The following is a 13996-nucleotide window of genomic DNA, read 5'->3' as shown; positions in this document are numbered from 1 at the left end:
GCCGGAATCGCCGGAACGGAGGTTGGGCAGCGAGACGGACGGCGTCGGGGAGAGAGAAGGTCGGGAGGTTGAAGATGAAGTTTGGACCGGGAACCGGGTCACCGGTTTAATGTAAAACCGGGAACCGAATTCCCGGTTTTACATTAAACCGGTGACCCGGTTCCGGTTTTAACTTCTGTACCGGTTTTTAAAAAACCGGTAACCGGATATCTGGTTTTAAGTAAAACCGGACCGGTTTTAAGTAAATCCGGACCGGTTTTAATTATATCCGGACCGGTTTTAAGTAAATCCGGTCCGGTTTTAAGTAAATCCGGTCCGGTTTTAAGTAAATCCGGTCCGGTTTTAAGTAAATCCGGTCCGGTTTTAAGTGCCTGTCCGGAATCGAGAATTAATTAATGGATTGATTTGAACTTGGAATTACAATTAAAGTGTTGTAAACATCACCTGTGAACTCTCCAGTTTGGAAATTTGGTATCGAGCTTCGCAATAGCGGACAGGATGCCCGAATTACGATCAGAGATGATGCATGTGAACGTATCTTGTAGAACGTAAACTTTCAGGTACTTTAAGAACCAATACCAACTGTGGATAGACTTCTCGTCTATGATCGCATATGCGACCGGAACGACTCTGTCGTTGGCCGTCTTCACGACCGCTACAATCGCCTTACCCTTGTACGCCCCACGAAGATGCGTTGCGTCGACAGTAACTACAGGGTGGCTGTGTTGAAAAGTGGTTCTCGTGGCACCGAAATGCCAAAATACGTACCTGGATGAATAACAATAATCAGTATACGGAGTAAAATTCTTATTATTGTGCTCGGTAAACATGCGTTGGTACCTGAAAATCTTCCGACCGCTGTGCACAATCCCGTCCTCCTTCATGAACTTCCACTGCACTGCGGTCCCATCTCGACAGTTTTGAAGAGCTCTCATGTAGCCGGGAAGTTGGCGGAAATTTGTCTCCCAGTCTCCATACACATGGTTCATTGCCACTCGCTTACCGTCCCAAGCTTTTTTCCTCCCAATTTTACAACCGAATGCTGCTTCGCAGTCCTCGACTATGGACTTGATTGGGTAATTTGGACGGTCGCGAATCTTTCCCATTATGACGTGGGCAACGTGAGCTTGCGAAATATTCCTGTCTTCACGTTCGTTCTCCGCTCCTTCACAATTGTGCCCGTCACACCACATAGTAATTTGCCACGTGCGATATTCGCTCTTGAACGAAGCCCGGATCTTCCAGTTGCATATAATACCATCATGCGGCTCATTAGAACGTGTGTTTGGACGATTAACGCATTCTGCAGCCCATGTTGTTCGGTCTGACCTCGTCGTGCGAAATTCTCTTTCCCGCCTGGTAGACCAGATCGCTATCGCACCTTGAAGCTCGTCCTTGTTAGATAAATGTGTTCCCAGCTTTATATTATTAGGGTCCCCATTGTATAATTCTGCAGCACTAGGAATGCGGCGGTTTGTTATCTCATTAGGCCCATCCATGTTGCTGAACACATGATAGTCTCCTGGTGGTGGGACGATGTAGTCATCGTACGATGAGGCGTTTCCCCATATTCCGCGAGGTCTGCTACTACCCTGTCCCCCGCGAAGGGGTCCAGCCGGACGAGAGGGTCCAGCCCTAAAATCCGATACGGAATGACGAGCGGCTGCTGCCGGAGGACAGGCGGAGGTTCCTCGGGTGATCGCTCTCTGCGTCGTCTAACGCTACCGAACACTCGACTCCCGAGCCTCTGCAGCAGTGATCTCCGCTGGGGCGCAACGTATCCCTGAGTGGGATCGGATGTCCGGTCCGAATTATGAATCGGATTGTAGCTGATGAACAAGTCACGACTCCAAGAATGGTGTTGATACATCAATGATAGCGTAGCATCATCATTGATTACGATACATTGTTTTTCACCGTTGTCAACCGCGTATACATAAATAAGATTCAATTTTACCCGTTCTCTTTGAATTCCGGCATAATCGCACATTACTTGAGAAAAATCATCGTAGCTCAAAATACCATCGATGAAATACGTTGCGTCGGGAAGGCTACCCACCACGACCTTTCCTTCTACGAATTGTATAGAACTTCTCCAATATAAATTTAAATAAGAAGACATATTTATAAAATAAATAAATAAATAAATATTATAAATAAATTAAAAAAAAATCTCGTTTACTGATGAAAGAAGAAGAAAAAATGTAATGCGGAAGAATTACTGATGAGAGAAGAAGAGAAAATGCAATGCGGAAGAATTAAGGCGGTGGAGGTTTTTATATAGAAATTGAACCGGAAACCGGATTGCCGGTTTTAACTAAAACCGGAAACCCCATTACCGGTTTTAAGTTAAAACCGGAAACCCCACTACCGGTTTTAGTTAAAACCGGAAACCCCATTACCGGTTATAACTAATTAATCATCTCCCTAATCCGCGATTAGTTGGACCGGAAACGCCGTTTCCGGTCCGGCTATTGATGTTCACCTCCGCTCAAAAAAGGACACAAAAGTACTGTACCCTTCAAACGACATATTATTAAAAAATTATTTTTAATTAAATTCTAATATATATTATTTATATTTTTTTATTAAATTATTATTTATAATAAAAATTTATTATATTTTTATATTATGTTCTTAATTAAAATATATATATATTATTTTTCAAATTATAAGGACAATTAATGTAATATTTACTTTTTACCATGTTTATTATTTTTAAAAATAAAATAAATTTTAATTTTAATAAAATTATAAATTTTAAAATCAAATTAAAATAATTAAATAATTATAAGTAATATAAAATTAAAATAATAAAATTAAAATAATAATTGATATATACTTTTTTTATTTAAAAGAATATATTTTTAATAAAAATCTGTTATTTTTTTATTTTTAGTTAAAATAAATATATAATTTTTTTATTATATATTTTTTAAATAATAAAAATAAATAAATTAGTTATTTGTAATTTTTATTTTTTATTATATTTATTATTTTTTAAAATAAGATAAATTTGTAATTTTGATTATAAATTTTGAAATGAATTCATAATAATTATAATTAATATAAAATTAAATTAATTTTTTTATATAATATTTTATATAAATTTAATAATATTTAATATAAATAATTATTATATAAATTTTATGATATATTTAAATTATTAATTTTTAAAAATACGGATTTTTCGTCCATACGGGTGGATCCACAGATTTATGTTTTTAAATAACGATTATAAACTAATATAAAGAAGTTGATAGTTTGATGTGGTTAATTATTCAACTAAATTTAATTTAATTTAATGTTTTGAAATAAAAAAATTAAATTTAAATAACTTGATGTTAAGTACTCGAAGAATATTGATTTTTTTTAAATATTATCTTATATTAAGATAAACATATTAATATAAACATAATAATTTTTTTTTTTAATTTTCAATATCAAATCCATTCTAATCGTAAATTTAATTATATTATTATATATTATTTTTTAGAATATCAATCTAATTGAATATACATAGCTGCAAAATAAGAATATCCATAAATATTATTTTCGTCTTAAAATATATGATATTTATATAAAAAAATATACGAATAGTTAACAATACAAATAAATTTTGGGATGACTTTAACATAGTCCAAATTCCAATATACAAAACACGTATTTTTTCTTTTTCTATAGGCTATAGCTGATAAAATTGACATTAGAAATAAATAACATTACACAGTACACGAACTAATAATATAAGAAATAAAAAAAAAAAAAAGCTCCCTATACTGTGAACAAAATTACTTGAATAATCACAAAGGGAAATTAGAGGAAAATTCTCAGGAATTACGACCCTCTTTCCTTTTGGCCTAAATTTCTATAAAAATAAAAAGAAAGGCAAGGCAATCAATCAAGCAGCAAGAGGCTAAAAATCCTTTGAAACAACAAGGCGAGAGAGAGAATTCCCTCAGATATTTGGGTTGATATGATTCCTTTTCCGCTACGCAAGTAAAAACCTGAAGATGTCGCCAAGTGAAAGGACGCCTTCTACACGCTTACTGCCAGCCTCAACAATCACAAGCCGCCTAACCCCTGAAATCAAATTCAACCACCTATTCATTTATAGTATAAAGAAAAAACTAAATTCATCCTTTTCTTTTCCAAAATTAGGGAGTTTTTTTCTTTTACAAAAACGGAAAATTTCATGTTTCTTGAAAAGAAATGACAAATTTTGCAAAAAATACAGGGACAAAATAGTCAAATCTAAAAGAGGATTAATTAATTATTATTGTTAATAATAATACCAGGGTTCGCCAATCGCTCCATCACAGCATGCAGTGAATCTGTACGCAGACACATTTGACATCTTTGACTTCTTTGTTCATAAGCAGAATACGAGTCTTGTCCCAGTTGCAATGCCTATCAAACAGAGGATTCACATTCCCAAGATAAATATGTGCATAATCTCGTGTAATATTACGAGATATAAAAAAGGTGTCAAGTCAACACCTGGTGAATAGTCATTTCGTTAAGATTAATATGTGCATAAGCTCTGTCCTTTGCCAAAGCTGCTATATCACTGCCAATACAAGAACTACCAAATTAAACACTAACAAGAAGGGATTTCAAAATGCTGTTAAGAAAGTTTACCTTCGACAGTATATATCCAATAAAGAGTCGTTGTCGTCAACTATTGGTACTGAACTTACTTGCGCTGCAAGCGAAAGATGAACAAAGCATAAGAATGTTTAGCTTGGTCAAGACCGAAGGCTAAGATATATAGCTGTTCAATCTGTTTTCCTCAACTACAGAAAGCCAAAATTCTCACCTTGCACTAACAAATTTAGTGCAGAACCTAGCGAAGCATTGGGTCTCAACATTGCAAATGGTCGCTGATTAGATTCACCAATTTTGGGAACCCATGTGCCCACAGGAATTGCACAAATAGGAAGTTGCAATACCGGCAATGAGTTAGAACAGTGTCTAAAATACCTGCAAATGCCTGATTTAAGTTTATGTTGTTAGTAAGACTCTTTCTACAGTTACTTAGGAAGCTAAACTGAAAGCTCACATTTCAGTATTCCAGAAAGAGAAGCAACATGTAGAAGCTGAGGAAATGAGCCATCATCTCCCGACGAAAGGATTATAGGCACTGTGGCTACATTATTTTGCAAAATCTTCAAAGAAATGTCTTTCAAGTTATCGTATGGCCCAGCCTGCAAAATGACCAATCATGGTGGATATTACAATAAAGTTGCTGCCTTAATCCAAAACGCCAAAAGAAGATAACGAACAGATGAAGACAATAAACCACAGGCCTACTAGTACATCCAGATAAGACACGACAAAAAAGAAAGAAGCGAACGGTTTCAATTTTACTAAGACATATGAAGCTGGTATTATACTCCCATCTTACCCAAGTACCGAGTGAAATTCTTGGATGATGGTATTTATACAGGAAACTTTCTTAGAAAGAAAAGCAGCAAGCCAAAGAAATGAAAAAAAAAAAAAAAAGGGTGCTTGATTGGGTTGAGCAAATAAAAACTAAACAAACAACCCATCCAAGTAACAGGAAGGTCATCCGACACTAATGAAGCAGAATGGTGAAATTTAGAGGCAAGAACAGATTTAATTATGGCTTGAATCAAGATAGAAAAAAAATATTTTTTAAAAGCCAGCATAAAAAAAGGTAACGGAAACAGTGTCGTCCCAAGTTGACGCCGAATGCACTTGCATATCTAAAGCTACACTTACGAGCCCCTCAACGACATTCCATCGAGGGACATGACTCACATGGACAAGTGGTCTTGAAAAAGCCCTCCCCTGACCATCAATTTGCCTGTTTAGGTATGCTTTTCCCTCCTTCCATGCAGCGATAGTGTGTGTTTCAAGCTCTTCTTCTGTCAGATTTGATCCACGATTTCCAAGCTGCAAAAAGTAGGTAGTTTTACAAGCCCTCAAAAAACAAAAAGAAAATATAGACAAAACACAAGAAAAGACAGTGATGTTGGAAATTGGAATCATTGATTAATGCTGGCAGACTCGAACAAAAACATAGTTGCAGATGCAAAATTGCTGCAAACATCCTCATACATTTGATTGTTTTGTACACTCATAGCTCTACTCAAAAACGCAAAAAGACAACTGAAATCAAATATGTCTTCATATGGAGAGGGATAGAGATATTCAACAGAAAGATCTAAGAAATGTTGAGCATAAAAGATTATATCAGAAAAAGCCTAAAGAAAAAAAGGAGTTTATCTCTGCTGTTCAAAACCCCAGAATATAGACAACTGGAAACTTGCACTGATGAACCCAGTGCTAAAAGGTTTACATACTTACCTCTCTTAAGATTAATATGAAGTCCGAAGAACTTAGAACACCAACGAACTGCCCTTTTCGGGTGTCACACAGAGGAGCCATATGGATACCCTGGAACAAAGAGAGGTAATAAAATGACTTGGAAAAGATTCATACCCAAAGTTCCTAATTAGGTTGAAGCAAATATTCGACTTTTGCAGATAGTAGCACCAAAGGTGACATCGAGTCACCAACAGCTAAAAATCATATCTATAAGGGCTTCAAGTAAGGCAACATGAATGATTTGTCACATGTTCCATAAAATATAATCACTAACTACAAAGGTGAAAGTGAACCAGTCTTTGTAATGTTTGGCTGACGAAAATATGAAGTTTTTTTTTTTTTTTTTTTTTTTTTTTTTAAATCTAGTCAGAAAATTATTAGCTAAAGTGAAGGCATAAAAAAAATACCTGCTTGTGCAGGATGTGAAATGCCTGCTTTACTGGTAAGTCAACATCCAATGCAACAACCTATGAGATAGATACATCTAAATCAATAATGGAAGATCAAGTCCCAAAAATCATAAAAATCTTAAATAAGCCAGCGGCAAGCTATAACGACCTTGCCTGACTCAGGAAGCAATTCATATGCAGTATGTGAAGACAAAAACACAGAAACACGTTGACGAGAGGCTTGCAGGTCAGCCTCTGTTATCCTTGGGATTGTGTCGGTTAATGTACTGTCTGAAATCCTAACCTGGAATAATTAGATTCAAAACCCATATTTCAGAGAAACAAAAATTTCTCTTTGTGTAAGATATGCACATATCCAAGACAAGAACAAAAGTATTTTTCAGATATCGATGCTAGAAGAAAACATTGAACAGTCTAGTGATTACCAGGGGAATGAGAAAAGAAAGATTAACAATAAATAGGTCAGTTTGAATTTTCTTGTGCATAGCCAGGAGAACATCTCAAGGACAGATTCCAGAAAAGAAAAAAAAAAAATATATATATATATATATTCCCAGCTGCGACTGCTTTCTTTGCAGTTAGGTCATATTAAGACACATGAAGTTTTTTCCATCATAGCAAAAGACATGCACCATATATGATTCCAATCACTTCGATGACTCTTCCATAGAATCATGCTAAAACACCGACACGCTAAATAGTGTTCCAACGAGAAAATAATTGTGAGATGAAGAAAAAGAAACAAAAACAGATATTGCAAGATTTCCACATATAAGCCCACTTACCATACGGCGAAAAGCTTCACTGTCTTCATCATCCTCGTACATGTTAGTAGTTCTGGTAGAATTATCTGGGTTTAATCCATCAATGTAGTTAGGTCCCACAGACAAAAGGACAGTATTTACTATCCTGAGTTCAGCGGTTGTTACAAAAGGTTGATGCTCGTCATGTCTCCATTCTCCATCAACGAAAAATTTATACTGCACGTGCATGATCAATAAATTCCTTTCAAGAACGGTTCTCCCCCTCATCATAGAATAGCAAAATCGTACAAATGTGACTAAAACAGATAATATTTTCTAGAATTTTTGGGGTTTAGCCATGATTCCTGAATGCTAATAAGGCAAATAACTAATTAACGCCAGGCATTGACGCGTATATAATAAAAGGCGATAGTTTCGAATACACATTTTACGTAATCGTTAAAACGATAAAACGATTTCCTTTTTAGTTAAACAAAAGCATGATAACGCAAGTCATCAATTTTTGTCATTTCCCTTATTCTTACAGCATGATGCCCATTGAAACATGATTCAAAACATCATCTAATGGACTAACCTGGTGGTAACCGGGTGCTATGCTACAAATAATCTGAAAAACTGTAGGATTGCCCTCAACAGGAGACATTCGCAATAGCTGAGTCCAACTGCATGTATCCATTCAATTAAGTGTAAAAAAACAAACGATATGTCAGCAGAAACAAAATATCGATTCAGTGGATGGCATCCACCCACAATAATGGAAAGATGAAGCAAGAAACAAAGTCTAACTCTAACCCATTGAATGAACCTCCTAAGCATACATTGGTTCCTCCATGAGGCCACACGAACCGCATTGGGACTAACACTGGTCCACCCCCTTCAGGAGGAGTAACCATGCCAGGAGAATTGAACATGGGCACCAAATTGGAGGAATTACAACACTCTCGTTTCCAGCTTGAAGGTTTTTATGTCAAGTCAATTAAGCAAAATACTAGTAAAGTAGCCTCCTCAAATCCTACACAGGTCAGGTTGCTTATCTATCCCAAGAGGAGGGAGAGAGAGAGAGAGTAAATGGATGCGAACAGCTCACCTAAACTAAAGGAGGAAGAAGACGATAACTAACAGTTGGTTTTGGGTTGAAATGAAAATCGAAAAGCAAAAGCCAAATTAGAGAGGGTTATTGGATATTAGGGACGTGATTTGAGATTGTGAAGAAGGGATCGAGAGAGAGAGAGAGAGAGAGAGAGGTTTTATGAATTCATAGAATATAGAATAGAATAGATATGATCGAATCTTTTCTTTTAAACCCTGTAATGTAATGTAATGAAAAGAAACGAAGCTCTGATGGATGGATGGGGATGTTCAGTAACAAACAGTAAAAATTACTCTTTTAATCCCCCAAGGTTAAAAATTATATGCAATTACATTCCATTGCATGAAATTACAAAGATCGTTTAACTGAACTGATTTTCTCGAGTTTAGGTTGTGAAAGTGTTGTTGATGAGCTAAAAAAGAAAATTCCAAATTATTATTCCTAGTTGGTTAATCGTACCCCGAATAAATGTCATTTTAAAGACTCTACATATCTTTCGTTTTGAATTTCCGATAGAAGGAGAATATCACGTATTAATTAAAATAAAAATAATATTATTATAATAAAAAAAGATATTACGGTAAATATATGAAAAAACGATATTTATGGACAGATGGAGAGAGAATTATTTAATAACCTCGTGTATGTACCTCCAAATACGGCCGATAAAACCATCCAAAAACAAAAGCAAGCAATAAAAACCTTGTCTTTAAACTCTTTTATATTCACTTTATAAACTTTTTTTTTCTTTTGTCGAGAGAGAACAATTACAGTCTCGAGCTCCCCATGAACAATGCATATACATACATTGGTGAACAAAAATGTACTTTAATAATCACAGGAAAGAGAGATGAGGAGAGGAACTGGACAAATAGAAAGGAAAAAAAGGTTACAAGCCTCTTTCTTTCTTTCTTTTAACCCTAAAATTCTAAAAAAAGACTTGGGCAATGAATCAAGAAGAAGAAGAAAGAGGCAAGCACAGATCCAATGGAACAACAACACTGCACTGCACTGCACGTTTCTTCTTCTTCTAACCGAGCAAAAACCTGAAGACGTCCCTAAGAGAAACAATTCCTTCCAAACGCTTGCTACCAGCCTCAACAACCACCAGTCGCCTAACACCTGATAATTCATCATTATTATAAGCCCAGATTTCATTATATGTAACAAATCATTTCAATGGTGAGGATTAAGAATGAGTATATTAATACTACCTGGGTTCGACAGACGCTCCATAACCCTGTGCAGTGAATCAGTGCGAAGACACATCTGACATCTTTGACTTCTCTGTTCATAAGGAGAAAACGAGTCTTGTCCCAGCTGCAATGCCTGTCAAAACAGAGATAGATAATTCACCATCCGACCAAGTAAGATGAAACTTTCATCTTTACCAACAAACATAACCTAGATGTATGAGAAAACGAGGTCAACACCTGCTGAATGGTCATTTCATTCAGATTAATATGAGCATAAGCTTTGTCCTTCGCCAGTGCTGTTATATCACTGCCATCAATAAACACCGTTAATAGAAAGAAAGAAATACAGGATGTGGCTAATAAAGACAAGCAAGTTTATTCCTTCTTACCTTCGACAGTATATATCCAATAGGGAGTCATTCTCGTCAACTATTGGAATTGAACTTACTTGAGCTGCAAGAGAAAGGAGCAACAGGTTAAAACCTTTTAGCATGGTCAAAGTTGAACCTCAGATTAATTGAACAGGTAATTAGAATACCCCATCTGAACTTCAAAAAGAAAACATACCTTGAACAAGCAAATTTAATGCAGCACCAAGAGAAGCACTTGACCTCAACATTGCAAATGGCCGTTGATCAGATTCCCCGATTTTCGGAACCCAAGTGCCCACGGGAATCCCACAAATCGGTAGCTGCAATACTGGCAATGAGCTAGAACAGTGTCTGAAATACCTGCAAATGCCTGATAAAATTTAAACTGGTTAGTAACATAACATTATTCGAACAGGTAATTATTTCAAAAGCTAACTGAATACACTTGAGGCTTACATTTCAGTATTCCAGAAAGAGAAGCGACATGCAGTAGCTGAGGATATGTATCACCATCTGCTGATGAATGGATTATAGGAATTGTGGCTACATTATGTTGCAGAATTTTCAAAGCAATGTCTTTCATGCTATCATATGGCCCAGCCTGAAAAACGAGCCATCACATTGGGTGTTACCATAAAGTTGCAGTCTTGCAGAATCAATCCAGGTAAATTAAAACAAGATTACAAACATGGACAAGTGGTTTTGAAAACGCCCTCCCATGACCATCAATTTGCCTGTTCAGATATGCTTTCCCCTCCTTCCATGCAGCGATGGTGTGTGTTTCGAGCTCTTCCTCAGTCAGATTTGACCCATGATTTCCAAGCTGCAAAAGATGAGTAGTTTTACAATATACGGGTCAATAAACTAAATAATATTTAAGAGAAATTAGAAGCAACCAAAACAGTAGTGCTGTTGGTATCATCATTAATGATGGCACGTCGAACTAGAACAAAGTTCAAGATGCGAAATCGCCACAAACATTCATCTACATCTGATTATACCATCTATGCCGTAGCATAATTCCCATAACGTTGCAAAGAATGTGTCATTGGAATTAGACTCACTGGTAACAAAAGGTCTTACTTTCAACACTCACGTACCTCTCTTAATATTAAAATGAAATCGAAAGCACTCAGAACACCGACAAACTGCCCTTTCTTGGAGTCGCAAAGAGGAGCCATATAGATACCCTGGAACAAAAGGGAGGAAACACCATGGCAGAAAAAGAAATTAAATCCAAGTTCCTTATTAGCTGAAGAAATATTGTATGACTATAGCAGAGAGTAGAAATGAAGGTGTCATCAGCCATTATAAATCATTAAATCTCATCAAGAAAAAGCTTCAAGTGAAGAAACAATGGACCAGAAATTATTATCAATTATAAATCTCCATGATGTTTTGAAGCAGAAATTGAAATATGCCAAGCAAACTTCTACCAAATCTAGTCCGAAAATGATTTATTATATTGACCGCTGCAAAATAAATGAAAAAAAAAAAATACCTGCTCGTGCAGGATGTGAAATGCCTGCTTTACTGGTAAGTCAACATCCAGAGCAACAACCTGCAAGCTCGATTCATCTAAGTCAGGAACGAACAACTAGTCCAAAGAAACATCCAAATCTTAAAAATAGTTGATAGCGTAAAAGGTCAAGGGTAGGGCATACAGACCTTGCCTGACTCAGGGAGTAGTTCATAAGCTGTGTGTGTAGATAAAAACACAGAAACACGGTGACGAGAGAACTGTAGGTCAGTCTCTGTTATTCTAGGGGTTGCCCCAGTTAATGCACCATCCGAGACCCTACCCTGCAAAGAGAGATTGATTCAATAACTCATAGTTTCGTATTTTAGAAAGAGCCAAATAAATAAATAAATAAAATTCAAGTTTATGGTGCCTAGTGTGATTGCCTAGTATATCATGAAGGGAATGGCCTAACATTAGGTATCTAAACAAGTCACTAGACTCTGTAGCAAAAGATACAGTACAGGCATCGCATATAATTGTAAATTTGTAATCATTTTAATTAAGTCGACTAGCTATTTCCATAGACAGATCAAATCATGCCAAAAACAGGTTGAAGTAACTCATCTGACAACATTTCCGATAAATGCCTCGTACCATAAGCCGAGAAGCATTATTATCCTGGCCGTCTTCATCCATGCTAGTTCTAGTAGAATTTCCAGAGTTCAATCCATCCATATAATTATTGGGTTCCACTGCCAGAAGGACAGTGTTTACTATTCCAAATTCAGCTGTAGAAACGTAAGGTTGATGCTCATCGTGCTTCCACTCTCCATCAACCAAGAACTTGTACTGCACAGCATGAACAGAGAATTAAATTCCCAAAAATGACTCTCGCCATAAACCAACCAAATGCCAGTATATGACTAAAAAGAATAACTTTTAAAACGGTTTCTTTTCTGTAGTTAACCGACAACTTAATAAGGTAAGGTATAAATTTTCATAAGGTTCTTCCTACTTCATTCACTTACCAGAACTATGCACATCAACATGATTCAAACCCTATAACCAATCAGCGAATGGACTAACAGAGAACTTAATAAGGTAAGCCGTTAACTCTTAATGATGTAGTATCCTAATTCATTCTCTGCCAGAACTATGCACAGCGAAACATGTTTCAAACCCTAGAACATCAGCCAATGGACTAACCTGGTGGTAACCTGGTGCTATGCTCCAAATAATCTGAAAAACTGCAGGACAACCCTCAACAGGAGACATCCTCAATAGCTGAGTCCAACTTCATGCATCATTGAAGAAATTTCATCAAGTAAATCGAAAAATCATGAGCAGAAAAAATAAAAAACCAGCTTCCATGAGCCACATTAACTGAAACATAAAAGCAAGGTACGAAAGAAATTGCAGAATCTTACCCATTGAAGGAACCCCCTAGGCATACATTGGCTCCTCCATAAGGCCATACAAACTGCATAGGGATTAACACCCCGCCTACTCCACCCCCGTCTCGTGCAGTAACCATGCCAGGAGGATTGTACATTTGCCCTGAAGTTTTATAAACTACTACACCCTCAAAATTCCAGCTTCAAACTTTTGACTGCAAAATAATTTCAATCAAGCAAATGTATCAAGGCACGATGCAGTAGGCAAGCCCCAAAAAATTCCCATGCAAGAGAAGAAAATGGGAGAAACTCGAATCCTACTATCAAATGAAATGACAATCTTTCATCACAAATTTGCTTAAGTTTAATCGGAAAAAAAAAAGCTCAAAATTTAAAATCAAAGGCATCGATCCATTGCTCCAAATTGGCTAAAATTGATACGATAAAACCCTAAATGCGGCAGAGTGAATAATAGAAAAGGGGGAAGCGAAGAACTCACCTAAAGCAGCTTGAAAAAATGATATAATGTGTATAAGCATATATGTATATATATGTATAAATATATATATATATATATATATGTGCAAAATCCTGCGCGTGCAATGAAATCGAACACCAACGGCGGTTATAATTTTCCAGCGCAATTACAAATGTCGAATTTTTGGGATGTAATTGCGAAGAGATCGAGGGTGGACCGTTTTTTTCTTTTTTTTTTTTCTTTTCCCTTAGATGGAATCTTTTTAAGAAAAAAGGAAAAAAATCCCTAAATACTACTCCCTCCGTATACAAATAGAAGACGTTTTCACTTTTTAAGTTCATTGAAAAATTTATGTATTTAATCATTATTATTGTCTAAATACATTAAATTTACAATGAATTTAAAAAGTGAAAACGTCTTCTATTTGTACAATAGAAGACCAAAATTATTGTCAAACAAAAAAAAAATAGATGACCA

The 13996-nt window shown here is 36.1% G+C and overlaps 3 protein-coding genes across 3 annotated transcripts; all 3 read right to left on the bottom strand.

The window, feature by feature from the left end:
- Nucleotides 1-440: 440 nt before the first annotated feature.
- Nucleotides 441-1499, bottom strand: LOC139883652 (uncharacterized). The gene is made up of 2 exons (XM_071867800.1): nt 841-1499; nt 441-768 (listed from the first exon to the last, which is right to left on the bottom strand). Exons 1-2 carry the CDS (start codon nt 1497-1499, stop codon nt 441-443), a joined length of 987 nt encoding a protein of 328 aa, XP_071723901.1.
- A 2492-nt stretch (nt 1500-3991) lies between these two features.
- LOC139883656 (sucrose nonfermenting 4-like protein) lies at nt 3992-8379 on the bottom strand. Its single transcript, XM_071867804.1, has 13 exons — nt 8321-8379; nt 8103-8190; nt 7550-7744; nt 6913-7047; nt 6762-6821; nt 6334-6423; nt 5785-5919; nt 5063-5207; nt 4820-4993; nt 4642-4705; nt 4501-4570; nt 4296-4410; nt 3992-4083 (listed from the first exon to the last, which is right to left on the bottom strand). Exons 1-13 carry the CDS (start codon nt 8377-8379, stop codon nt 3992-3994), a joined length of 1422 nt encoding a protein of 473 aa, XP_071723905.1.
- Nucleotides 8380-9648: 1269 nt separating this feature from the next.
- On the bottom strand, nt 9649-13199 carry LOC139883655 (sucrose nonfermenting 4-like protein). Its single transcript, XM_071867803.1, has 13 exons — nt 13075-13199; nt 12854-12941; nt 12302-12496; nt 11854-11988; nt 11687-11746; nt 11286-11375; nt 10874-11008; nt 10642-10786; nt 10382-10555; nt 10204-10267; nt 10052-10121; nt 9833-9947; nt 9649-9740 (listed from the first exon to the last, which is right to left on the bottom strand). Exons 1-13 carry the CDS (start codon nt 13197-13199, stop codon nt 9649-9651), a joined length of 1488 nt encoding a protein of 495 aa, XP_071723904.1.
- Nucleotides 13200-13996: the final 797 nt, after the last annotated feature.

Source organism: Rutidosis leptorrhynchoides, unplaced genomic scaffold, assembly GCF_046630445.1.
Source record: "Rutidosis leptorrhynchoides isolate AG116_Rl617_1_P2 unplaced genomic scaffold, CSIRO_AGI_Rlap_v1 contig431, whole genome shotgun sequence".
NCBI classification, from domain to species: domain Eukaryota; kingdom Viridiplantae; phylum Streptophyta; class Magnoliopsida; order Asterales; family Asteraceae; genus Rutidosis; species Rutidosis leptorrhynchoides.
Note: the sequence above shows the minus strand (reverse complement) of the source record. Positions and strands in the feature narration are given on the sequence as shown.

Bases quoted from the DNA above. Each gene is read 5' to 3' on its own strand.
- LOC139883652 (XM_071867800.1), bottom strand. From the start codon at position 1,499: ATGGATGGGCCTAATGAGATAACAAACCGCCGCATTCCTAGTGCTGCA. The intron at 769-840 runs GTACCAACGCAT...TTATTCATCCAG, and splicing joins AGCGGTCGGAAGATTTTCAG to GTACGTATTTTGGCATTTCG.
- LOC139883656 (XM_071867804.1), bottom strand. From the start codon at position 8,379: ATGCGGTTCGTGTGGCCTCATGGAGGAACCAATGTATGCTTAGGAGGT. The intron at 5,920-6,333 runs GTAAGTATGTAA...TACTTTTTGCAG, and splicing joins TCATATTAATCTTAAGAGAG to CTTGGAAATCGTGGATCAAA. The intron at 4,706-4,819 runs GTGAGAATTTTG...TTTCGCTTGCAG, and splicing joins ACTAAATTTGTTAGTGCAAG to CGCAAGTAAGTTCAGTACCA.
- LOC139883655 (XM_071867803.1), bottom strand. From the start codon at position 13,199: ATGTACAATCCTCCTGGCATGGTTACTGCACGAGACGGGGGTGGAGTA. The intron at 11,989-12,301 runs GTACGAGGCATT...CTCTCTTTGCAG, and splicing joins ATAATGCTTCTCGGCTTATG to GGTAGGGTCTCGGATGGTGC. The intron at 11,747-11,853 runs GTCTGTATGCCC...TCGAGCTTGCAG, and splicing joins TACTCCCTGAGTCAGGCAAG to GTTGTTGCTCTGGATGTTGA.